Below are 25,474 nucleotides of genomic sequence, written 5' to 3' on the forward strand. Positions count from 1 at the left end.
TCTACCTCCCACTCAGGAGGAGCCTCATTTTCAGAGCCAGGGGCCAATATCTGAAGAACAGGCATTGAAATGAAAAGGTCACAAGCTGTTGGCTGTCACCTTTGGGTCATTTTCTAATTAGCCCCCTCTCTTTCTTCCACATCCTTTTATTGAACTCATCTCTTACAATCACAGGATTTGTATGTGTGTGTGTTTTAGACATATTCAGTGAAATCATAAATTCTGACCGTCACCAATTAAGACCATGCTCGGTGTCCATGTTTCCATATGAGGTGAAATCAGGCACATGTGAAGGCATGTTCATTCCCTTTAGAGGGACAGATCTACAGCTTGCAGTTGCCTGTTATAGAGGATCTTTAAATGGGGTGAATTTTTTTTGCCATTATGTTTTAATGGCCTTTTCAAACCATTTCAAATTACTGTTTTTAATATGATTATCTAATTGTTTCTTAAATGTGAAGTTCAAAGGCTTTCGTGGCTGGCAACCCATAATTTTTGGTGGGCTTTTTTGGGCTATGTAGCCATGTTCTAGAAGAGTGTTTTTAAACTTTGCATCACCAACCTTCTCAATTCTGTTTTGTTTCAGTTCATATTGTGAGCTGTCTTTGGTCCTGTATTGAAAGAAAGGTAGGATATAAATAATGTCACAAAGCTAGAGAACCCTGTACTTTTGCAGATGTTAGATTTCTTCTCCCATCAGTTTGGGCTGATGGGAGGGGGGAAAAATCTAACATCTGCAAGACTACAGGCTTCTGAAGCTTTGTAACTTTATTTATACCTTTCCTTTTTTCCAGTACAAGAAAACTAGAGTCCAACAACACCTGGGAGCACCACAAGTTCAATTATTATTGAGAAGTGGTTGTAAAGCACCCCCACCCCTGATGATTCTAAGTGGAAAAAAGGTAGGACATAAAGTTGTGTTTAAGAACTCTCATTACCGCTGTCACTTCCAAACCATTCTTCCCCAAGGACAATCCTGATCCCCTTATGTACCTTCCTCTTTCGCCCCCGCTTCTTCTGCTTTATGATAATAATATCTTCTTTCTCTTTTGCTTCTGCTTCCTGAGTTTTCTCAGCTGCCTCCACTGGAAAGGAAAGAAAAGAAAAGAGGGAGCTGGGACTTTGTAAGATAAAAAAAAAAGAAAAAGAGGAGGAAGTCCTGGCTTCCAGTTCACCACAGCCCCCCAACACTATGTCTTCTCACCTTGCTGGACAGGCAATACTACTACTTGTCTTCTTGGCTTGGCAAGTACTCGGGGAGCAAGTGCTTTGTTCTGCAGAGCCTTGGCTTCCATTTCCAGGTGTTTTGCTTTAAGACTCTGCAGATGATAAAAATGCAGGGCAATTTAAATGAGGGTGGGGGAAAGCTCTACTTTTTTACCACCAGGAACTTGAAATATGCCCCCAATCTGCTGACCATCTCCCCATTGTCACAACAGACAGATCAAAATATCTCTATTTTCTTTCGCAGACCTGTCACTATTTTCACAGGGACTGCAAAGAAAATTTGAGGTACTGTATGTGAAAGTAGTACAGGGTTCTGGGGTGCTTGTGGGTGTGTTTCCACACATTGGGGTGGGGGCTTTCTATGACTGGAGAGAAAAGTTTCCTGAAAATCACACCTTTTTTAAAATTCAGGAGCCAAGAGGCTGGTGGCTTCAGCAATCACATGCAGTGGTCTCTTGGTATAAATCTTTTAACCCACTGTCACTGCTATATGAGTCTACAGTGTACAACATAAGAGATGTATTTTACTGCCTCATTGGTGCAACCTTTGACTTAACAACAACAATAATTAACACACAGTAGACTAACTGCAGCCCTCCAAGCGCTGATTGATCCCATCAGTCATAGCCAACCCAAGCCAGTAATCTATGCGTTGCAGTCCAGCAATATTCAGAGGTCTGTACTTTGGCCACCCCTGGTTTAACAGACTTCCTCCCTCCAAGTTGAAACAATTTATAGTTAACTACATTTGATAATAATTTTCCTGTTATTGGTGCCTAGCACTGAGAACAGTTACTTTTTAGGTTTACAGTTCCCAGAGTCCTCCAGCCACCATGCTAGGGATTCTGGAGTGGTAGTCCCAAAACATGTATTCTCTTAAGCTCTGCTTTGGCCTCTATCTTTTCTGTTCTTGGACATCTTTGGTAAGCTGTTCAGAAACAGGTTTCACAATATGGGTCAATCAAGCTCTTCATTTCCTTTAGGGTCAGAACATGGGTATCATCACCCAAGAAAAGATCTAAGGCCAGTAAGATGCAGCAAGTAGAAACTGCATTGAAGACAGCAGCATGCATTCCATCAGATTAACAGCTGTTCTGGCTCCCACTTTTTTGTAGCTACAATCTTGAAAAGTTATATATCAAAAAGGGTTCAGGGAATCAGTCTAAAATGTAGCTTTTCCAGCGATGGAGAGGAATCATCCAGATGTGGGTTGCTCTTCCTCACTGCTCCAGTAAATAGGAAGACTTGAATGGAGCTACTAGAAGTGGAAACAACCCCATCCCCCATAGCTCTCAGTCTAGTTCCTGCCTCTGCTCCCCATAGGCTGTTTCTCAAGCTTCGATCCTCAATTCACCTACAGGAGAGTCCATTGGAGACTAGCCCATCTTGCAGTTCATTGACTCTAAGTTGGAAGAGACCACAAAACGCCATCCAGTCCAACCCCATTCTGCCATGCAGGAAGACATGATCAAAGCATTCTTGACAGATGGCAATCCAGCCTGATTAAAAACCTCCAAAAAAGGAGACTCAACCACACTCTAATATAGTGTATTCCACTATTGTCAGGAAGTTCTTCTGAATGTTTAGGGGGAATCTCTTTTCCTGTAATTTGAATGCATACTCTGTGTCCTAGTCTCTGGAGCAGAAGAAAACAAAAACTACAGTTAAGGAGGAAAAATGAAATGCACAGGTATAGGACTAGTGACACCTGGCGTGACAACAGTAAATGGGAAAGGGATATAGGAGTCTTCATGGATCGCAAGCTAAATATGAGTCAACAGTGTGATGCGGCAGCTAAAAAAACCAACATGATTCTTGCCTGCATCAATGTCTAGATCAAGGGATTTAATAGTACCACTCTGTTCTGCTTTGGTCAGACCTCACCTGGAACACTGTGTCCAGAAGAGGGTGGCCAAAATGATTAAAGGTCTGGAAACCTTGCCCTATGAGGAGCGGCTTAGGAAGTTTGGTGTGTTTAGCCTGGGGAAAAGAATGTTAAGAGGTGACATGATAGCCATGATTAAATATTTGCAATGATGTTATGTTGGAGATGGAGCAAGATCTTACATTTCCCCCTAAAGTTCATTTTGTTAGTTTCGACCCAGCTCTCTAACCTGTTAGTCTTATTATGAATTCTGATCCAGGCTACTCCTCCTAATTTGATAATTTAATAATCTGCGAATTTGATAAGCATCCCCTCTATTCCAGACAGAAGGGAAGAGAAAGAAAGAACAAGGGTTTTTATTCATTAGCTGATCATGGATTTGTCAAGTAAATCAACATAGAAATCAAGCACTGACTTTCTAGGAAATCCTGTCACCACAATAACTTTTTCTATCATGACAAGCAGATGCCATTGTAGAACTATCCCCATGTGGGCAGGAATTGAAGAGTTGCCTTTGTTAAAACTTAAGGTGCTTGTTACTCCCCTTTTGTATTTTAAGAGATAGGCAAAAACATTAAAAAATGTTTGCATCCCACTTAATCTGATAAAATTAGTTGGGCTCTACTAATGAAGAACAAAAATCCAAATGTGAGACTGCAGGCAACTCCCATCATATCACAACCATTCTCAATGCTAGCTAGGACTGATGGGAATTGCAACCCCAAATTTGGAAGACCAGAAGATGCCAACTTCTCTTGCAGAAGAACAAAAAGGGAACACATACACAGAAACCAAAGCTTATCACCTGCAGCTCACGCCTAGTCTCATTCAGCAAATTCAAAATATTCATCCGCTCCCTGCCCGGTGTGTTGAGGAGGCGTGCCCCACCACTCCCAGCTCCAGCGTTCTCTTTTTCCAAGGCCTCTAATCGTAGCACCCGTTCAACAACATTTGGCTCAAGATTTTCCAGTGGCAGTAGGGAACTAGTGATGAGAAACACCAGAAGTTATTACCAAGTTCCACTTAGCTTTTCTGACAATTCAAACAAAGGAACAAATTTGAGACAGTTTGTTTTTTTTTTTTTTAGCTAAACCCCTCCAAACCCTGTCAGACCCTTAACCAAAAAGACCTTGAAGCCTCACCTAAGTGGCTCCTCCTCAACCACACCTGATTGTTCCTCCTCTAAGCAAGGTTTCTTTGCCTCAGGACCTACACTGCTGGTATCTTCACAAGGTCTCTTGGAAGCTTCTAAAAGAGAGGACACTTTATTTCACACATTACAATTTGATACACAGATAAGACCTAAAGACAACAAAGCTGACATTAAGATAAACTATTAATGGTATCTACACCAATGGACAAGACTGGTTATTTTTCTTGGCAACCTAGTTTCCAGTTTTGCAGAAGACCTTCTCCAGCTTGGCTTACCATTCTCACTCTTCCACCACTGACAGCTCCAAAGACTTGTGGTATTTTGATATTGTGCATTCTGCTTTTATTATGCAGTCTGAGCTACTTTGTAAACCACCTTGAAACAATTTGCACCATGAAATGTAGGATAAACAATCGTAATTCCACTTAATCAATGTCATTTCAAGTTGCTTTACAAATAAAATCAACTGAAATTATCAAAATTAAGCAGGTACTAAAATATTAAAACAAGTGCATGTGTCTGAGAGAAATGATCACAGAACATAACTACTCCTTAAGAACATCCACTCTTTCAAAGCTGCAGTAGATAAGAACAACCAGGTTGAATATAAGGTGCCACAGATGACCTCAGAGCATTGACTGGTCCATATAGAGGAACAGGTAGTCCATGAGAAGTAGACATGATCATGGGAGGTTTTGGCATATTTTAGGTCCTTTCCTGGGGAACCAAGAATCCTGCATTCCCTGTCACTTCTTTCGCACATAACATGTTATGTTCAGGTTCCACATCAATTCTGCAAGACTGCAAGCCAACTTTAGCCCAGTGCTTCCCTTACCAATCTCAGGCAGGGTTTCTTGTGTGAAAGGCTTGTTCACCACTTCCTTGGACTTGGCAGCAAAGTTGAGGCTTGTGAGGGTGTCAAAGTAGTACCGTTTCTCTGGGGCAATGTTTGCAATGATCAAGCTGTGAGCAGTACCACCTAGAGAATCCTGGAGGGAAGATGAAAGATATTCAGAGAGGAGAAAACAGCCACCATCCTCAGTCATCTCTAAACCAATACTTCCTCTAGGGAAATCACATTCTCCCAACTACCTGGAGGAGACGAGTAAGTTTGCTGTCTCTGTAGGGTATTCGAGGCAGCCCCTGGTTAAGGGCATCAACCACCTTACTGAGGACAAAAAGTGAGGTGTTGATGGCACCACTCTCCTTCAGACGCAGGCCTTTGTTGCCAGTCCGACGGTTGTCTTCTGAGCCTGCCAAGTCAATGAGACAAAGTTTTGCCGCCCGGCATGCAGATGGTGGCCAGCCCTGGGACCGGCTCACTAGCACCAGCAAGACAGCATGACTCCGGCTGGAGCGCTGATTCAGCTGTGTAGATGCCACTGTCCGATTGAGGCTGGCAGGCAAGAAGTGCCTTTCAAAGTCAGGGAAGTTTGTGATCTCCCGTTGGGTCAAGCCTGGCACCAGGATGTGGTGGTTGCGATCCTCCCGGATGGGCAAGTCATGAAGGGAGGGCTGAAGGAGGTCCAAAACCTGTGAGATAGCAAACCTTCATTGACTTCGGTAAAAGTGATGCCTGAAAGTCTCAGTGTGTATCAATGCATAAAGACCATAGCTGGCTGGCTTAAACAAGTTGTTTATTTTCATGAAGTACAATGGAAGCCCATTTTTTCTCTTAGAAAAGGTAGCACATGCCAGCAAAGGCCTTTCTCAAGGTAGCATGGGAAGGCAATACACCTTGGCCAAGACTAAAAGCTACCAATCCTAAATACAACATAGTAAAAAAAGAGGAAACATGAGGGAAACTACAAATCCATAACCAATATCCATTACTCTCCTAGATTAATCTCCTAGACATTTATCTCCCAATATTTCTTGCTGTTGGATTCTATCATGTTCTGAACCATCACCCAGAGATTTCACAGTTCCTAACCAGTGAATATGTTGAGTTTAACTTTTTTTGGAGCAGTTTGTCAGTCTTCACTTACCTTCTCTTGGTATATCTCAAGATAGGACATAGAGACTGAATACTTCCACCCATCCCCTGAAGCATCTCTTGTCATCTGCAAGATATCCCGAACAGCTCGCGGTATCACCCCTGGTTGATCTGGAGTCCCCAACATTGTATGTGTCTTGCCTGCCAGTGGGAGAAGAATGGTAAGAAAGAATAAAACACCAGTTCTCCCCTCAGTTCAATCCTAGTTGCCAGCCCATTTGAGCTGGTTTCATCTCTATAATGCTTTATATTCACCTGCTCCAGTAGGCCCATAAGCCAGGATGCTGGCATTCTGCCCCTCCAGCAAATGGTGCAACATAGGTTGAACTGACCCCATATAGATATCATGCTGAGTGGCTGCTTCACCATAAAAAGCATCAAACCTGTTGAGAGAGAAGCAGGATGTGGACTGACTAATTGCCTAGAAAATGGAGCAGTTTCTAAGGTAAGGAGATTACCAACAGGAGGACAATGTGTGGGTCTACAAAGCCATTCCTTAAAGCAGAGCAAGATACATGGCGGGGATGGGGCTCCAGATGTTTTGGACTACAACTCTTGCCAACGCCAGTGGACAAAGGCAACTGTTAGGGATTGGGGGAGTGGTAATCCACAACAGGAAGGGTAGACAACTGAGGAGGGGGTTATGTTTGCCCCTGGACAGCCCCGTGATGGGATGGTCCAACACACCTGACATTTGGGAGTGACATCATGCCACTTCTTTCATACTTGGCCAATTTCAGCCAACTTTTCAGCTTTTCTGAGGGGTTTTAAAGTACTGTATATGTGGGGATTGTTGGGGCAAAACCACTGTTTTTGCCTTGGTTTTGAGCCACAGGGAGATAATTGCCCAAAAACATTAAAAATGGCCAGGGGGTCTGGTGGCTTCGGAGGTTGCAATTTGAGTCCCCAAGGCTGCATTTTCCCCAACTCTGGTCTGTAAAGTAATAGCTTACCAAGCTTTGAGGTTTTCCCTAGCAATATCACCTGATCTCATGCAGGGAGAAGGCAAGAGCATTTTGGCAATATCTTGGCAGTGCCAATGATATGGCCCCTACCTCAGTTCAAAGTGAACTCCTCCCACCCATTAAGATCAGCAAACAAAAACACTATGAGTTCAGTTTAAGAAATCTTGGCCCAACTCACTTGTATTTCATTGTCGCCATCTCGTTTCTCCAGTTAAGGATCTCCAAGGAACGAGAATCCACACCACGCACACATGGAACATCCTGACCCTGTCCAGTTCCCACACCAGGCCGCAATCGGACACATACTCGTACTCTGGCTGGTGCATTGGCAGGGACTCGGCAGACCTTGGTCCGTCTTGAGTGCTGCTTCGTAGACATGAATGCCTGACAGCAGAAGAAAGTGTGTTGTAAGCTATAAGTAACTGAAAGAGAAAGGAACTTGGTATCACCCTGCCCATATTCCAACAGCTATCACATCTGACTCCAAGCCTTCTTAGTTGTGGCATCCTGACTATAGAAGCTTCTCCCTTGAAGGCTTACATTCTGCCTTACATTTATACCCTACCTTTCCCCGCATATTATAAGAGCAGGCACAATGCAGTCCACATAGTCACACATTATCTTTCTTTGTTGTTAACCACCTTTGAGTCGGCCCTGACTCATAGAGGTCCTGTGAACAAGACACATCCAGTACTCTCTATCCTCTACTGCTCTGCTCAGTCCCTGCAAACCCATGCCTGTGACCCCCTTGACTGAGTCCATCTATCTTGCAAGTAGTCTTCCCTTCCTTCTCCTACCCTCTGCCTTTCCAATCATTGTTTCTTCAGAGATCCATGCCTTCTCGTTATGTGGCCAAAGTATGACAGCCTCAGTTTGATCATTTGGCTCCCAAGGAGAGGACTGGTTTGACCTGTTCTTAGTCCCCTCCATTTTATTTTAAAACTTCCATCATGGTTGCCATTAAAACTCAGCAAGAGACTGCTAAATGCACCGTAGTCAATGGGGAAAGGCCCTAACTGCTATAATATTGGCTATCAATGGAATCCTCAATATCCTAGTCGATATCCTCTTAAATAGTTTATATGTTAACTGACATCAGTTTAAACACATTGAAGCTTCTTTATGTATAAGTATAGAATTAATAATAGCCAAGTATGAGTGGAGGAACTTCATTTATTAATGATGGGGGAATTAATTTGAAAATTGTTAAATTTAAACATAAAAATGCAGGACAGTACCTTATTTTATGTTTTAATTCTAAAGGATAGTAAGTTTTGCCCATTCCACTTAAGGAAGATGCCTTGATCCTCAAGGATGTGTCCACCTGAGAAGTGGCCTCTGCCCAGAAGTTGCCCGCTACTCACTCGCAATACTGGGATCTAAGTCCATTCACAACATTACTAAAATAAATATATACATATACATAAAGCAATGTTAATTACAGGTTAAATCTTCCTTATCCAAAATCATTGGGGCCATAAATGTTTTGGATTGTGGAGCTTTTTGGATTTTGGAATACCTGCATTTGCATATTCATGCATAATGAGTTATCTTGGAGCCTAAACATGAAATTCGTTTATGTCTTGTGTATATCTCATGTACATAGCCTTAAGGTAACTTTTATACGCAGTATTGTTTAATAATTTCGTGACGGAAACAAAGTTTGTACTGAGCCATCAGAAAGCAAAAGTGTCACTGTCTCAGCCGCCCATGTAAACGGTTTTTGAATATTTGGGATTTTGGAGTTCCAAATAAGGGGGACTCAACCGGTGTAATATTAAATATCAATGTCATATGAAAGGCAGCATAGCTAGTGGTTTGAGTGCTGGACTACACTCTGGAGGCCAGGGTTTGGTTCTCTGCTCAGCCATGAAACCCCTGGAGGACTTTGGTCACGTTGTGTGTTCTCAGCCTCAGGGGAAGGCAATGGCAAACCTCCCCTAAAACAGATCTGCCAAGAAAAGCCCATGGGAGGGTGGCCTTAGGGGTGCCATAAGTCAACACGAAGGCACGCAGGTTACAATAAAAGCCCCCCTTCCCCACAAACTACCAATCCCAGAACTCCATGGCATTGGGGCACAGCAGTTGAAGCAGTGTCAGACTGGATACAGTATTTCTGCAGTGCAGATACAGAGGGATCCAAACCTGAAGCCTCTCTTTAGGGCAGCGTTCCCAGGCATCACACGGTTCTTGTCCTGTTTGTTTGCTACATTTTGTTTTTTAAAGCTTAATATGTATTAATATGTCTCTACTTCTCATGGCTTTACCCAGAATGCCATGCCGTGGGCAGGTGTTCCTTCTCTTTACTCAGCCCTCCACCTTTGTGGCTTTGACTATTCAGATGGTATTAATATGTCCGCTCTAGGAATCTCTAGGTCCTCCAGCGCAACTCTATGGTCAACATCTGCCAGACGCTGACCATAGAGTTGCGCTGGAGGACCTATAGATTCCTAGAGAAGCATTCTCTCTAGGAAACCCTGAAGTGCAACTTTCGGTTATCATTTTTAATTGGTTGTAAGTAGAGCTCTGTGCAAATTTACAGTCCTTTATAAATAAAGCTGAACAACAATGTATGTAAAGACGCTTACTCCGAAGTAGACCCCTGTGCTTCCAAAGGCTTTTACCTGCAAGTAAGGATCCCTTGTCACCGAAGGGCCGCGCTGAGCCTCACTTCCAAGCCAGAGAGGCCTCCAGTCCCATCGCAATCGCCCTCCTCTCCGCCGGTTCCTTCCTCCTCACACAAAACGGAAGCCGAGGAGGAATCCTTTTTCCCAACCTTCGCGTTTGTATTTGGCGCTAAGCCCACCCCAAAGGGAAAACCGACCAATGCGAAGGAAGCAGGAGAAAAACAGCCGTTAAGCCACTGCGCATGCGCAGTTGGAAGGCCGAAAGAAAGAGGAAGCGCCGCGCACGCGCACTGGCACCTCAGGCGTTGGATGGGAGGGTTCGCGCATGCGCACCAGAACTGGAGGGCGTAACGACGATTGATGAGCGTTAAAAATGGAGGAAAAGAGAACTTAGGTCCAAAACACTCTGCAGAAGTGATCCATTTTTTTTTGGAGAAGCACTTTTAACTGCCCTGGCTCAATGCTGTGGAATTCTGGGAACTGTAGTTTTGTAAGACATTTAGCTTTCCCTGTCAGAAAAAGCTCCGCTGCCACAATAAACTACCATTCCCAGGATTCCCTAGCACTGAGCCCTGATTATTTCTGCGGTGTGTTTCGGACTCGAGAGAGAACATGTTCACATAGGTCCAAAACACAAAATAATCAGTTTGAGGCCGCTGTGACTGCTAGGGAATTCTGGGATTTATTGTGGCACCAGAGCTCTCTGACGGGAAAAAATAAATGTCTCACAAAAACTACAGTTCCCAGAATCCCCTAGTAATTGAGCCAGGGCAGTTAGAGCGGTCTCAAAATGGATGATGATGATGATAAAAATAATAATAATAATGGCTAAGAGCGCATGCGTTAAAATTAAAAACAGCGGAGCTGTATGCGCATGCGTCGAAATACGGCGCATGCGCCTTAGCAGACGAAAGTCGTATGCTCAGTGAGGCTGTTCAGCGTCAAGGAGGAGCGATCGATTGTGCGGGGCTTTGCTTTTGTGGGCTGCCTGCCTTGTCTGGAAAGGAAGGCAAGAGGGAAGGAGGCTTATGGGAGCTGTGATGCCCGGATGGACCCTGAGTGGGCGACTAGGGACCCTCCCTTCAACTCCCTTCCTAACCAGTTCATAGGCTGACCACTCTCTTTCCACAAACCTTGTCCTCAGCCCCAAACTCTGCAACAAGTCTCCAGCTCCTCTGCTCATGTGCAGAGTGCTTTCAATGGACAGCAACACAACTGTGATGCAACCAAATTAAACAATTAATGTATAGTTCCCCAGGGGTTGATCTTAAGCATGGAAACAACCAGATCTGATCTACTGTTTTGTAAGGAGGCAAGAAAGTAACTTCCACTGCACAGTGGGGTGGCTTACTTCCAGGTAAGTATGGCTGAGGCACTGCAAGAATAATGAACCAGTTTGACACCTCCAAAGCTGGGGCTGCATCCACACGGGAAATAACCCGGTTTGGCAGTGCTTTAACTTTTTCTGGCTCTTTGCTATGGAATTCTGGGAGTTGGAGTTTGTTGTGGACCCAGAGCGGAGCAGAGACTGTATTTAAACTACCATAATCTTTTAATTGATTAGGTAGAATGATGTGCAACCGCTGTGCTGTTTTTCAATACAGCATGTAATGTGCTTTTGAATGTTTTATATTAATATTTTAATTGGGTTGATTATTTAATGCTTTTTAAACTTTTGCACCATATAGTGTTTTAGCTAATTTGTTTTAACTGTAAGCCACATTGGAGCCCATGTTCAAAGAAAAGCTGCATATTAATCAAAGCAATTAATAAAGACATGATCAGCACTCCAGCTGCTTCACCATACTGGAGTCACATTTTGTTCTGGCGATTCTCTTAAAACAGTGATTCTCAGGCTATCTGGTGTGAAAGACCAGCATTTCCTTCCTCCTGCTCAGGACCAGCCTTAAATGTGAACCCACTGGGTACAATTCTTTCTTCCTTTCTTTGTTTGTAGGGAAATTTGCTAGGAACTAGCAGCCAATGGCTCAGCAACCAACACCAGTCCTGGGACCACCACCACTTTGAGTAACATTGCAGTAAACATTTTTTTTCTATTGCACTATGTCAGTAGCCAGTGATAATAGGATACAGACACTTCATCTTCTGCCCCGTTGATTCTTCAGCCCTGTAGCCATAGGACCTGAACAGACAGACCAAAATAAAGCTGCTTCAGGTCACTTTGGAGGTATGTTGGTTAAATGATGCATGCATCCTAAGAGCCTGGAAGCTGCGCCAAAGCCACGCTCCACTCCTAAGGACTGGAGTGCAGCTTTGGCATAGCTTCTGCAGTGTGTTTCGGACTCGAGAGAGAACATGTTCACATAGGTCCAAAACACAAAATAATCAGTTTGAGGCCGCTGTGACTGCTAGGGAATTCTGGGACTTATTGTGGCGCCAGAGCTCTCTGACGGGAAAAAATAAATGTCTCACAAAAACTACAGTTCCCAGAATCCCCTAGTAATTGAGCCAGGGCAGTTAGAGCGGTCTCAAAATGGACGATGATGATAATAATAATAATAATAATGGCTAAGAGCGCATGCGTTAAAATTAAAAACCAGCGGAGTTGTATCTTAAGATGTGTGTGTCATTTAAACAGTATACAATACTCCAAAGTGACCCAAAGCAGCTTTATTTTGGCCTGTATGTTCGGGCCCTTAGTCACTCTTTCTGCCTCTCTCTTTTGCAGCCATGGAGGAAGCTAGTGCTGTTGAAGAAGGGGAAGTGACCTCAGGGATGCAGTCCTTAGCAGTGGAAGATGGGCCTGCCCCAGAGCTGGAAACTCCCACTGAGGAACAAGATGAGGCACCCAGGGAAGCAGAGGGGGAGCAGTCAGAGAAGGGAGAAGATGACTCTGCTGAAGAGGATTGGTGTGTCCCCTGCAGTGATGAGGAACTGGACTCCCCAGACAACTGGATGCCTCCCCCCACTGAGATCCGGCGCCTCTATGAGCTCATTGCTGCCCAAGGGACCCTAGAGCTCCAAGCAGAAATCCTGCCCAGGCGTAACCCCACTCCAGAGCCTGACAGCGAAGATGAAGATAAATCGGAAGGGGAGCCTGAGAACCAGGAAGAAGAGGAGGAGGAGAAGTAAGATCATGTGGTGGGGATGGATTTCAACTAAAAGAAGGGTTAGAGAGGAAAGACCTGACACAACAAGAGCTTCATCCTAGATTGATTTTTGTTTTCTCTTTTTTCCCCCAGGCCTCATGTGCCAACAGAGTTTGATTTTGATGATGAGCCTTCCTCACCCAAGAGCTCCTTGATTGATCGTCGAAGAACCCCTGGTATGTAGAGAAGATTCAAGATCTCATGCTAAGATCCCATGAGAGAATTCAAGGAGCCATGCTGGATCAATCCCAAAGCCTGTGTAGTGCAGCATTCCATTCCCACAACAGTTAGTCAGCACCTTGTGCGAAGCCCACAAGAAGGGCATGAAGGCAACAGTGCCCTCCTGCTTCTGTTTCCTAGTGACTGGTGTTCAGAGGTGTTTTGCCTCTGATACTAGAAGCTAACATGGCTGCAAGCTATTTGACAGACTTACCCTCCACAAATTTACTTAATCCTCTTTTGAAGTCATCATGGTTGACAGTCATTGCTACAGTTTGTGTTAACAAATTCCACAAACTTTAGCAAAGCAAAGATATAGCTTTCTCCCACTGTTTCAATTCTCCCATTGTTCACTTTCACTGGATGTCCCCATGTTCTAGTATTAAAAAACATTTCCTTACACCAGGGATGGAGAAAGAATGGCTCACAGGTTGCATGTGATCCCAGAGTTAAAAAAAAATCCCCCAACACATGCCCAAGGGGTGGTGGTGAAGGCAATTTCATCTGCCCCCCCCCCAAGAGCATTGAATCATAGAATTGAAAGAGAGCTCAAGGGCCATCCAGTCCAACCTCCTGCCATGCAGGAATACACAATCAAAGCAATCCTGACAGATGGGCATCAAGCCTCTGTTTTAAAAACCCCAAAGAAGGAGACTCCACCATACGCCGAGAGAGTGTATTCCACTGTTGTACAGCTCTTTCAACCTAATGTTTAGGCAGAATCTCTGTAGTTTGCATCCATTGTTCCAATCTAGTCTGGAGCAGCAGAAAACAAGCTTGCTCCATTCTCAATATGACACCCCTTCAAATATTTAAACAGGGCTATCATATCACCTCTTAACCTTCGCTTCCAGGCTAAACATACCCAGCTCCTCATTGGGGGCTTTTGGAGGCCAGAGAATTGTAATTTCCTTTTACAGGGGGATGTGATCCTCCAAGGCTGTGGGGGGGGATGCACCCCCAAAACTTTGTCAGTTTGCCATCCCTGCTCTACACTGCATAATTTTAGTATATTTTTGTTATGTGCTCCCTTAATTTATACTTAGGTTTTTAAAAGCTAAGCAGCCCCAAATGTTGTACGTTTTCCTCATAGAGGAATTGTTCCAACCCCTTGATAATATAAGCCCTTTTCTACCTCCATAGGGAAGGTGTGGGAAATACAGACACCCCCCCATCAATTTATGAAAATAAATTGACAGGGAAAACATGGCCACAAATGTCACCCAATCCTCCCTAGGTGTCAGTTTCCAGTTCTGTTTGAAGAATGCTGCTTCTAAACTTAAAATGGTTTGGGCACATCAGACATTGCCCACATGCCACTTGCAAGCATTTAGGAACAAAAACATTATTGTTTTTAACTTTTGAGGATGGGATGCTTGGTATGGGGTGAGTATTACTCACCAAGCAGCTGTCTAACTACTTTTTGAGGGGTGGTGACCAGAACTGAAAACAGCATTACTAGAACATGCATTTTTCCAGTCTGTGTGAGAGTATCCATCCCCACAAGACCTCCACCTTTTGATGTCTCTCTAAAGAGTATCATTAATATTTTGACCAGAGGACATTTTGGCCCTAGTCCTAAATTACTTTGGAGGCTTATATTGTCACTCACTCTGATTCTGTGTTTATCTAATATCCATAGATATCCATATCCTAATGGTTCTTCCCATTGTACTAGATTTCCTTCATTTTTGTTCTGCCTATGCTCCTCTGTAAAACAAAGCTTTCAAACTGCCCCATTTTGGGCCAGAGGCTTCCAGTGTTACCACAGAAAACACATACACCATTTTTCTCCATGTGCATTTACCACTTTGGTTAGCTAATGCTCTGATGTATGCTCATGGCCTGTTTTTACTTCACCTAAATTAAACTAAAAGATCCTTATGCAATTGTGCTTGCCCTTGCCCTATTCTGCATGCCTCGATTCCATCCCAAGACTCAAGATCTAATTCATTCTGCATTAGTTTATACATCACAGAGTCCTGTGTGTTATCCATTGCAATCCCAGGGCATAGGAACCCTAACTGAAGGCCATCTCCTCTGTGTGAAACCCCTCCACAGAAAGCCAAAAGAGATTGGCTGGCAGAATTGCAATTTTCCAGACAAATAACATAGGTAAGGGCCATGTAGGTTTATGTAACATTCTTTAATTTCAACAAAGGAAGACTGGACAATGTCAAACATATGAAAAAGAAAGGGACAGGGAGCACTTAGGATAAAAGGCTGATCTGACTTCAGTTAAAAAGGAATAAAATATAGATTGTGATACAGTCAGGGAGGAATGGTTTTCTTCTAGCAATATCTTGTTCTTGAGTCCTGTGCCTCATTTTTTTTTTAAATTTTAAAAGGCCTTGGGTTAACTGTTTCTGTCAACTCTGCAAACCCTAATTTGTGTTTAATGTTTAGGGACCTTGGCCAAGAGCCAGAAGAGGGAGGCCCGCATGGACAAAGTGCTTTCGGACATGAAGCGTCACAAAGTCTTAGAGGAACAAATTATGAAGACTGGACGAGACCTCTTTGATCTTGACTCAGATGATGTACCCACGCCAAAACGGCCACCAGGTCTCTTCTTGCGCCAGCGCAAATACTGACCACAGTGAAGAAGATGAATTGGTTGATTTGGGGCAGAGGTGGAGGCTTTGCATCAAATAGAGAAGGGGAAGGCAATAAGTGCATGGACCCATTTGACTAGGCAAGGCCTTGGACTTATCTTAGATCCTGTACTAACTGCAGGAGGTGTGTGTGTTTAGTTACTTGGATGTAATAAAAACTCTATGAGTTCATTTTTCTAGTAGTGTTTGGAGGAAACCTAGAAGTTACAGGGAAAGGGGTAATATTAGCATGTACACTGAAGAATTCTAGGGGTGGTAGTACAAAAAAAAATAATAACATTTCCAGACTCTATAAGGAGTCACTGTTCCACTTCGAATGTTCATCATGACAATTTTCCCTTCCCTTTCTGTTATGAATAATTAACTCCTAGCCATCTTTGCCTCTTTGGAATTAGGAAGGGAAACATGGGAGTGTTACAGACCGCCTAAAAGCGGCAGTCTGCCGGCAGTGCCGGTTGCTGCGTCTGGGAACCGCAGCGGCCAAACCGCACAATTCCCAGGCGCAGCCGAAAAGAAGCACCAAAATGGCGCTTCTTTTTGCGCCCTGGAAGTGGCGCCGCGATGCGCTAATCGCACACTACACAGACACTACATGTGCGCGCATCCGGACGCTGTGTGTCCGTGACGTCAACATGGCCCCCGTGTGGAACGGGCGCCACCATTTTGTACAGACCCAGTCCGTACTAGGGTTAGGGGCGTCAGGACGTGACGCCCCTTCCTAACCCTAGTATGCGCAGAGCGCGTACTTTATGCCCATCCAGAACAGGCCATGGTGTCACCCTTGCAGTTCTGTGCTTTGGAAATGCTGAAGAGCACTTTTGCAGATGTTAAGGATGATCACCTGCCCATTCCACAACCTGAGTTAGAGAAAGGAACAGGGAATAAGCTCAGAGCTTTGGTGATGGAGTGTGAGTTCATCCCTTTGAAGAAGAATGGCATCATCGTTGTGCTGGCAAATCTTGGTGGGCTGCCAGGACTAGCCAAAATTTGTGGGCCCTGGATCAAGAAAGAGAAACAAGGCTGTACTTGTGTACATGCATGTACATGTGTGTTTTAAGTACAAACTGTTCCTTCTGTGGCAGGTGAGGGAGAGCACACAATGATACTTCAGCTCCTAAGAACTCTGTGTACTTGGAAGTAAACCAGTCTCCATTTGTTGTGCCTGGTGGGCAGAGAAAAAGCTTATTCATGCACAGGAGGCATGAGGAAGAAGCTTAATACGCCAGATTTTTGACAGATGGGAGTCAGAAGATTTAGGATTTTTATTTTCTTTAAATATGAGGTTTCATATGTCTTTTTGTTTGTAATCCTTTAACACATTTTGGCAATATATATTTTTAAAATAATTCTCTGAACGGTGGAAATTAAATTCAGCACTAGAGGCTGATGCAGAAATATATAAAGTGTTTGTAAGTTGCACCCTAGTAAGTGTGTGTGTTTTTGGCTGTCATTTCTTATTTGTAGTTAGCCAGTAAGATAAGGGATGCAAGCAAACATATGGATAAAAAATAATGGGTGCAGGCAAAACATGGAAACAAAGTATAGACAGTTATACTTGTCTGCTTTTATACAGCAATATTTTGGTGGTGGCATAAGCAAGGTCATACGAATTATTTTAATAACTCACATGGAAATCTACAATGACATATTCCCTGAAGCTATTGATCTCCTCTATGCAATTAGTAGATTTCCCTCAGACTGGGTTTTTGTCAAACTTTCTGAGTTGTGACATCATATTTTGATGCATTTTTTAAAAATGGGAAAGATTGAGACCTTGGTATTAACTCCCCCCCCTCCCCTCAAGAGTGCCTCTGCTGCTGCAACAGCTAGGACCAAAGGGATACTAAACGCTGGTTCCAACAGAAGAGTCAAGTGAAAAAGGTGGAGGGTTCTAAAGTTTTTATTGCAGTACAGCTTTAGTTGGCAGGGATCCTTCTAGGATTAATCCCATCACACAAATGTTGCAGTATAGACGTGGTGTGGGAATTAACAAATGATCACAGACAGGTGGAAATAAGAGTACTTGGCTGGTTTCTCTTCCTCACACCCTCATCCCTTTCCAAAAAACAAACCCAAGGAATCCCATGCTTCCCATTCTAGTGCCTTCAGTATTGTTATTGTTATCTGTCTTCAAGCCATTGTTGACACATGGCAAATCTAAGGCAAACCTATCATGGGCTTTTTTGGTAAGATTTCTTTATGTCACTGCCTTCCTCTGAGGCTAAGAGAGTGCGATTTGGCTAGGGACACTCAGTGGGTTTCCACAGCTGAGTGGTAATTTGAACTCTGTTCCCCCGGAGTCTTAGTCCAACATTCAAATCACTACACCATGCTCTCTTAAGCTACAAACCTATAATCTCAAACCAGCTTCCCTGTGCCCTGTGTGGGTGATGGCACTTGTAATCCAACATTCCTGAAGGTTGTTTTAGGGAACACTATATTTAAAATCTGGTTTGTTGGTCTTTAAGACGCTTCTGAAGCATGTAGACCAGCATACAGTCAGGAGAACATGCACCTGAACAATCCCCAAAAGATTAGTCCATTAGAGAACAAAACTGGTCACAAGATACTGCAAATGACTGTATTCCTTAAACAATGCAGGAAGAGGAACCAAAGTATTCTGTGTCATTAACATTTGTTGAGCATGTGTTTGAGACTAGATTACATATTCACCTTAAAGGGAAAAAGATACACACAGTGGCTTCTTCCATGATACATCTCTGTACAGGTTCTTGAATGAGATGTGGCACTCTTAGATAGCAGGGCTGTGGCAAGTCTCTCCAACTCAGTTTACGTAACGGTGGAAATAAGACTATCCATACCAAGGCAATAACATGGGAGGCTTGGGATGATGGTGAAGAACAGCAAACATTAGTGGCCATATGGTGGTTTGATTTTGTTTCTTCTTGACTATAATACCTGATCGTGGCAGTCACCTACCAACCAGGAGCAAAGATATAGTCTAGTGCCTGTCGCTCAGGCCCTGCCACGTTGGGGTGCCAAAGGTCAACGATAAAAATCACCCGTGGTCCATCAGTGGAGGAACCTGCAACATACATAGTTAAAATTATCATTTCTTTACTGTAGTTGTCAGGTTGTACAAGATGCTTTACTTTGGTGGGCCAACTATGTAAATTCACCACTTCCTAGTTGTCTGTGCTGAATAACAACAGTCCATAGGCTCCCAGATAGCCATGTGTGTTGCAAATTGCAATGGATGATAGAGTTACATCAGCAGTACACATGAGCCATTCTCTTTCTTAGATTTAGACAAGGAGGAACCATAAGGGTGAGCTGACTAGGAAAACATACAACCACCCACTGATTTAAGGCTGCATACATCTTCCTTCCCATTTTACAGCTTTGGAAACTGAGGCTGAGAGACCATAATTTGTCCAATGCCAACTCCTGCAATGAGTTTTTATAACTATTTTTGAACCCCCAGCTTCCTTAAGTCCCAGTGGAATGCCCTATATCTAGTCTACAAAGTGTTGTCATCTGTTATCTCTTACCATTGTGGGCTGTTGTGTGCAAGAAGGAGTCGTCCACTAAGAGACAGTATCCTTCTGACCAGCACTGTGGCTCACCACCCACCACCAGCTCACAACCAGGAGGGACCTTCAGCCCTAGAAGTGGAAGCAAGAGGAGGAGGTGAGAAGGAGGCATGTAGCATGTTCTTTACAGCAGAGGTCAGAAAACTCTGGGCTTCCAAATATTTTGGACTTCAGCTTTCCTCATCACTTACTATTAGTTGTGTAGGGGAGCAAGCTATGGGAGTTTCTCAAAAAAGCTGGGAGAGCCAAAGGTTTCCTGCTCTTGAATTATAACCTTACCAGCCCAAGCTTGAGATAAAATGCTGGAATAAAGAGCTCTACTCTGTAAGAAAGAAAATTGCTGCTGCTTAAAGCAAAAGATGTACACCAACAAAAGATAGCTAGCTGGATGATAGATGGATGTGGAGTGTATGTGTGTGTATACTTATATATACATGATGTGTGTGTGTGTGTGTATGTGTATGTATATGTGTATATGAGAGCTAACAATGTATAGTGGTTGGAGCATTGGATTAAGACACTGGGGAATCAGGTTTAGAATCCCTGCTCAGCCTTGGAAACCCACTGGGTGACCTTGGTCAAGTCAGACTCAGAGAAGGGCAAAGGAAAACTCCTTTTTGAACAAATCTTGCAAAGAAAACCTGTGATAGGTTCACTTTAGGACTGCCCTTTAGGACTGCCCTAAGTTAGACATAAATTGAAGTTGCACAGTAATTCTTTGTGTATGGATTAAAAAATGCTTATAATGTTTTTAGAGCAGGGGGAAACTTATCTTGTGGACTACAATTCCCAGAATCAACCATCCAGCCATGCTGCTGGCAGAGCCATGCTCTGGATTGGATGGCCCTTGTGGTCTCTTCCAACTCTATGATTCTATGATTCTAGAAGTCCAAAAAGTTAGCTTTTAAAATTTGAACGCTTACAGAAAGCAATATAGTGTGTTTGTTTATGGGTGGTGGTGGGGTTGGTTTTTTTGTGTGTGTCTGCTTAATTTTATTTGGGAATGATAAAGCAGGGTTAAAACAACTATAACCGAAGATTTGGGAGAAGGGGAGGGGAAAAAGTGGAAGCCATGGAGGAAAGAACAAGTGGTAACCAGCAGGGCATAGGAACGTGCATTCTGCTAACTTGAGTTCTTTGCAGATACTGCCTGTTTTCAAATGCACCTGTTCTGAATGTACCTGTTCTGTTTTCAAATGTTTTAAAACAAGGATGCTCAAGATCTTAAAAGCTGTGATAACATGCAATTAATAGGAGAGGGTCCCAAACTGCTCTATTGATAAACCCTTCCCTATACATCCAGCCAACTTACCACTACTGTACCAATCAACAGTATAGTGTCTGTACCTTACACTAAGGATTTAGATTAACCACAACAGTGTGGTGGCAGTTTCTCTTTTAGATGTGAGAAGTAAAGGGAGAAAGCAATGCCCAAAACTCACAGAGGTTTCCCACTCCTTGATTTGAGGTTAATTGTGGTCCAGTAGACAGAAAAACTCATTTGCTATAACGTTAGTATGACTGATGCCCAATGGTAACAAAACCAATTGTCATAAAGTGAGTAAAACATTCTTTGATTTTCATGCAGTATGTCATTGTGTTAAAAGAGGCATTCCCCATCTTCTAAAAACCAAGATAATGCCTCTTCTAAAACCCCACTTTCTACCTACAATTTTTGTAAATTCTTTTATGAAATGTTTACAATTTGTTCGTTAGCTCATCTAGAGCACCTTTTAAGTCAAAGCATCACCTATTAAGTTAATTTTATTGATTGATCTCTGGCAAACAAAACAAAACACAAGCATTTGAACACAATCATAACAGCATGTTTTTCAGTTGATCTTATCCTTTATCTCAACATTGTCATAGCTGATAAGTTATGCATTAACTATACAAGATACAGTATGTTACTTGTGCAATGCATTAAATGCCCCCTTTGGAGTTGTGGGATGGAGACAGGTTTATAATACTGTAGTATTCTTTTAACATAAAGATATATATTTTAAATCTGACTTATTAATCAAGTATAACAGGAATTGGCAGGCTGGGCCAGGGCTGTTTTTGTGGTGCTCCCCCCCCCCCCACACACCTAGATGTTAAAATAATGTTTGTTCCCAAGTGTCCTAGTCTCCTAGAGCATGTCGGAGCAGTTCACCATGTTTTGTCCTGCTGATCCATTTTAGGCCTAGAGGAGACCTTTTTTAAAACCAGAAACAAAATGGAGGTGACCTCTGGTCACTTCTTGTTTTGAAAAAAAGACCTAAAAACATGGGAAAAATTTATCCCACAGCCCCTTGCGTGTGTGTGTGTGTGTGTGTGTGTGGACATTTGAGGGCAAATTTAAAACATTTTTTCCAGTGCGCATGGAGAGGGTGTAGTTCCCCACCCAAGATCTCTGGGAGTGGGGGGTAAAATGGCCCCCAGATTCCCAAAGTTGCCCACCCCTGAGCTATGTATTGCAACATTACAGTTTATTCCAGGCATATGCTTATTTCTACTCTCTATGAGCAACAAAACCCAATTTCCTGATTAGGAACCAGAGAAGTTCAACAGCTGGACAACAATGCTGAAGGGAGACTGGCAATGCAAGCTTCCACATGCGCAGGCCCCCCATCAAGCCAAGGACAACATTTTCCCCACCACCCTGCTCCTCCGGCATTTGCTCACCTAAGTGGCATCGCACCCTGGTATTGGTTGGCCCATAGGTCCCAGGTAGCACCGTTCCAGGCTGCAAGACGCTGAAGCAAGCATTGCCAAAGCGGTTGGCGTTGACAAAGGTGCGTAGTGCACTGAGGGCCCGGTACGTCCAGGGGCAGCTGCGACAGTTCGGCACTATACACTCCCCCTGCCGGTAGAGGTAATAGCTGTGCCAGCCTGGGTGGGCATTAGCTGTCCATCCACGTGGTGTTGCTGCTCCAGATGCAAAATCCCAAGCGATGCCCTCAAATTCCCGCAAAATGGCTGGGAAGCTGAGTTCGAGAATCTCCACATCGTGGCGCTGGGACTCACGTGGAAAATACGGAGCGGAGGGCAAGTCAGGGAGGTAGAAGGCGCTGGGCTTCTGAATCGCCAAGCGTTCCCCCAACTGGTAATGGGCCTGGTCTCGGATCCCTTTGTGCAGCCGGTTCATCCCTGACCATGAATACCGCTTGGCATAATCTCTCAGGCTACGATATAGACGCGGGTTGGCAGCATCGCCCCGGAGGGCACGGCGTGGACATCGTTCTTCAGTTGGCACACCTTGCTGATGAGATATTGGTGCCGCCTGCCCACTCCCCACCCGGTAGCAGTACCAGATAAACAGTAAGGCCAAGGAGCCCAGTACGGCGATGGCAGGCTCTGGTCGGGGGCGCCATGACGAAGTGTCAGGGAGGAGTGGCGAGAGAAGGCCATGGAGACCCCAATCAGCCATGATACAGGGCATCTTCAGGCACAGTTAGAGCTGTCTACAAGTATTTGCTGGTTGTCCTAATTCTCCCATTCTCTTCTGCCCGTCCTACTCCTCTGGTGCCCTTTTAACTCCTTGCTCTGTATTTAGTGCTCCTGTATTTTGATCAGCTATTGCACAGGTCTGTCATTCAAATAGCTTGGTTTCCTTGTTTTTGTGGGTGGCTGCTTTCAAGCCTCATTGACTCAGTCATTTTCACCAGTGCAACCCTCATTTTCTGCCCCTTCACCCTCCCATCAAGGGTTTAACTCAACTCAGTTGCTGTGTTTTCTTTTTCTAAATCTTTCTTCACCACCCGTTTATCCCTATTAATCTGCCCTTACAGCTATCTCCATTCATCTCTCACCATCATAGCATGTATTTATATATTTTTGCTCCCCCTCTTCTGTTCCTGCCAAGGGCTCTGCTCTGTTTTTATTCCCCCCCCCCCCGAATATGCTCTGATTATAAATTATATTTTTACCCAAACAGACTTACATTTCCTCCACCCCATAATGATCCACCTAACCTGTCGGTTTTTCCAGTCATTCCATCTTCAGGTATTCTTGTCTTCTATCCTGCATCCCTCTTCTCTGCTGATTGTCCTTCTACCTCATCCTGGTCCCTGTCAAACTGCTCTATTGCTGTTTGCCTAATTCCTTTTTATGCACGTACATTGCCAAACATCTAGAAAATATTAGGGTGCCCTTTCCTCCCCCACTGCACACACTTCCATCCACCACTAGATTCACCCCTCCTTTTTGACGTCTACCTCCTTCCTCGTATCAGCACTAGGCGCGGCTTCACTGCGTAAATAACCCCACCAAACACACACATGCGTGCCTGAGATGGTTGCTGCATCACAACAGTGGGCAACAAAACCCCTCCATCCCAGAACTGAGTGCGTTATAGCAGAGGGTGAAGAAAATAAAACAATGAGCCAGTGGCTCATTAAGGATGCTGCCCTTCCATTAGTCTTTCGTTTCAGTGGTGGGTGCATGAGTTGCGGGATTTATCCAGCTAGCTGCAGTTAGAGCAGTAAGGGGAGGGCACTGCCAGCTGGGGGCCTGTTTTAAGAAATCCCCCTCCCAGCCACAATTGTGCCCTAGTTGCCGCTTGGGCTCAGTCACCATCACCATCACCATCAGCCTAGGAGGCAATCCCTGTCCCTTAGCAACCATCTTCCTTAGCAACTCACCTAGCAACCCTGCATCTAACATCAGCTTCCCCCAGTCACCTTGAAACTTCATCTCCATCCATTATCCCTCACAATTCCATCTCAGTGATTTCACATCTACTTGTGCCCCTTCTCCACCAACTAGGGGTTGTTGTTAACTGCCTTAAGAGTTGATCATGGTGACCCTGTGGATGAGACATCTAATAGTTTTTTGTGTTTTTGGGGGCTATGTGGCCATGTTCTAGAGGAGTTTCTCCCTGACATTTCGTCAGCATCTGTGGCTGGCATCTTCAGAGAAATCTCTAATACTCTCTAATACATCTCTAATACTCCCTATCCTCTACTGCTCTGCTTAGGTCCTGCAAGTTCATACCCATAACTTCCCTAATAGAGTTTATCCATCTAGCGTGGGATCTTCCTCTCTATCTACATCCCTCCACCTTTCTGAGCATTATTGTATTTTCCAGTGAGCCGTGCCTTCTCATGATGTGGCCAAAGTATGACAGCCTCAGTTTGATCATCTTGGCTTCTAGAAAGATTTCAGGGTTGGTCTGCTCTAGGACCCATTTGTTTGTCTTTAGGACTGCCTGTGAAATATCTTAGCACTCTTCTCCAGCACCACATCTCAAATCAATTGATTTTCTTCCTATCCGCTTTTGTCACTGTCCAGCTCTTACATCCATACATGATAATAGGGAAAACAGTAATAATAATAATAATAATAATAATAATAACAATAATAAGTTTTATTTATAAACCACTATTCCGAGTTGATCATAGCGGTGTACAGGTAAAAATTGCAATATCAAATACAAAATACAAGAAAAAATTGCAATATATAAATAAAACTTCAATAAAAACATTTCAAAATACAGACTAAAACTATACATCAAATCCATACATCAAATCCAGGCCAGCTAAATGTGCTCGATAATGCTGTACATATAGTTACCAAAAATTTTAATAGCCAGCTAGAATACATAAAATTCTGTAGCAATTCTCAAGGCAACCATTTCCCAAGCAAATCACACAAAGCAGAAATACCCCATCCTGAAGACATATTGTGTATCTTGCTATCTAATGGCAGAATATATTCTTGTGCTTATCATGTATATTTCTCATAGCATGCAAATGCATTTCCTTACTCCTTGGACTTTGCAGTCTAAAATGGACATTTGGACGCTGAGAAGATGGAAGAGAGAAGCAAGGAACAAGAATTATGTGCTAATTTATACATTGTTGTTGCTGCATGCCTTCCACGTTGTTTCTGACTTGTAGTGATCCTAAGGTCAACTTATCATGGCATTTTCTTGGTAAGATTTGCTCAGAGGGGTTTTCCTTTTGCCTTCTTCTGAGTCTGAGAGAATGTGACTTGCCCAAGGCCATCCAGCGAGTTTCTGAGTGGGGATTGAAACCCTGGCCTCAAGCAAAATAGTCTAGTGTTCGAACCACTACATCATGCTGGCTCTCTCATGTATACATATATAAGATGAAATTGAACTCTTAAGTACAGTACCCAGCT

The 25,474-nt window shown here is 43.7% G+C and overlaps 3 protein-coding genes across 3 annotated transcripts in view; 1 reads left to right on the forward strand and 2 right to left on the reverse strand.

Moving 5' to 3' along the window:
• The window catches only part of KIF22 (kinesin family member 22), a 16,559-nt gene extending 6,448 nt beyond the window's left edge, over nucleotides 1–10,111 (reverse strand). The window contains 11 exon segments of the mRNA XM_042471644.1: nucleotides 1–50; nucleotides 994–1,085; nucleotides 1,205–1,319; nucleotides 3,918–4,095; nucleotides 4,255–4,360; nucleotides 5,101–5,254; nucleotides 5,358–5,798; nucleotides 6,254–6,402; nucleotides 6,517–6,644; nucleotides 7,405–7,610; nucleotides 9,851–10,111. The exon segment at nucleotides 1–50 is cut by the window's left edge and continues 7 nt beyond it. Coding sequence (XP_042327578.1) covers nucleotides 1–50; nucleotides 994–1,085; nucleotides 1,205–1,319; nucleotides 3,918–4,095; nucleotides 4,255–4,360; nucleotides 5,101–5,254; nucleotides 5,358–5,798; nucleotides 6,254–6,402; nucleotides 6,517–6,644; nucleotides 7,405–7,604 — 1,613 coding nt within the window. The 5' untranslated portion in view covers nucleotides 7,605–7,610; nucleotides 9,851–10,111.
• A 646-nt stretch (nucleotides 10,112–10,757) lies between these two features.
• PAGR1 (PAXIP1 associated glutamate rich protein 1) lies at nucleotides 10,758–15,965 on the forward strand. Its single transcript, XM_042471734.1, has 4 exons — nucleotides 10,758–11,210; nucleotides 12,543–12,942; nucleotides 13,057–13,139; nucleotides 15,589–15,965. Exons 2-4 carry the CDS (start codon nucleotides 12,545–12,547, stop codon nucleotides 15,771–15,773), a joined length of 666 nt encoding a protein of 221 aa, XP_042327668.1. The 5' UTR covers nucleotides 10,758–11,210; nucleotides 12,543–12,544; the 3' UTR covers nucleotides 15,774–15,965.
• A 1,725-nt stretch (nucleotides 15,966–17,690) lies between these two features.
• On the reverse strand, nucleotides 17,691–23,752 carry ASPHD1 (aspartate beta-hydroxylase domain containing 1). Its single transcript, XM_042471690.1, has 3 exons — nucleotides 22,016–23,752; nucleotides 19,307–19,420; nucleotides 17,691–18,840 (listed from the first exon to the last, which is right to left on the reverse strand). The coding sequence occupies exons 1-3, from the start codon at nucleotides 22,770–22,772 to the stop codon at nucleotides 18,731–18,733; spliced, it is 981 nt and encodes a 326-aa protein (XP_042327624.1). The 5' UTR covers nucleotides 22,773–23,752; the 3' UTR covers nucleotides 17,691–18,730.
• Nucleotides 23,753–25,474: the final 1,722 nt, after the last annotated feature.

The sequence above is a fragment of the Sceloporus undulatus genome, chromosome 6, assembly GCF_019175285.1.
Source record: "Sceloporus undulatus isolate JIND9_A2432 ecotype Alabama chromosome 6, SceUnd_v1.1, whole genome shotgun sequence".
NCBI classification, from domain to species: domain Eukaryota; kingdom Metazoa; phylum Chordata; class Lepidosauria; order Squamata; family Phrynosomatidae; genus Sceloporus; species Sceloporus undulatus.

Excerpts from the sequence above, each read along its gene's own strand:
- PAGR1 (XM_042471734.1), top strand. The coding sequence starts at position 12,545 with ATGGAGGAAGCTAGTGCTGTTGAAGAAGGGGAAGTGACCTCAGGGATG. Across the intron at positions 12,943-13,056 it reads GAAGAAGAGGAGGAGGAGAA|GCCTCATGTGCCAACAGAGT; the intron begins GTAAGATCATGT and ends TTTTTCCCCCAG. Across the intron at positions 13,140-15,588 it reads TGATCGTCGAAGAACCCCTG|GGACCTTGGCCAAGAGCCAG; the intron begins GTATGTAGAGAA and ends TTTAATGTTTAG.
- ASPHD1 (XM_042471690.1), bottom strand. The coding sequence starts at position 22,772 with ATGCCCTGTATCATGGCTGATTGGGGTCTCCATGGCCTTCTCTCGCCA. Across the intron at positions 19,421-22,015 it reads CAGGGTGCGATGCCACTTAG|GGCTGAAGGTCCCTCCTGGT; the intron begins GTGAGCAAATGC and ends TTCCACTTCTAG. Across the intron at positions 18,841-19,306 it reads GCACACAACAGCCCACAATG|GTTCCTCCACTGATGGACCA; the intron begins GTAAGAGATAAC and ends TGTATGTTGCAG.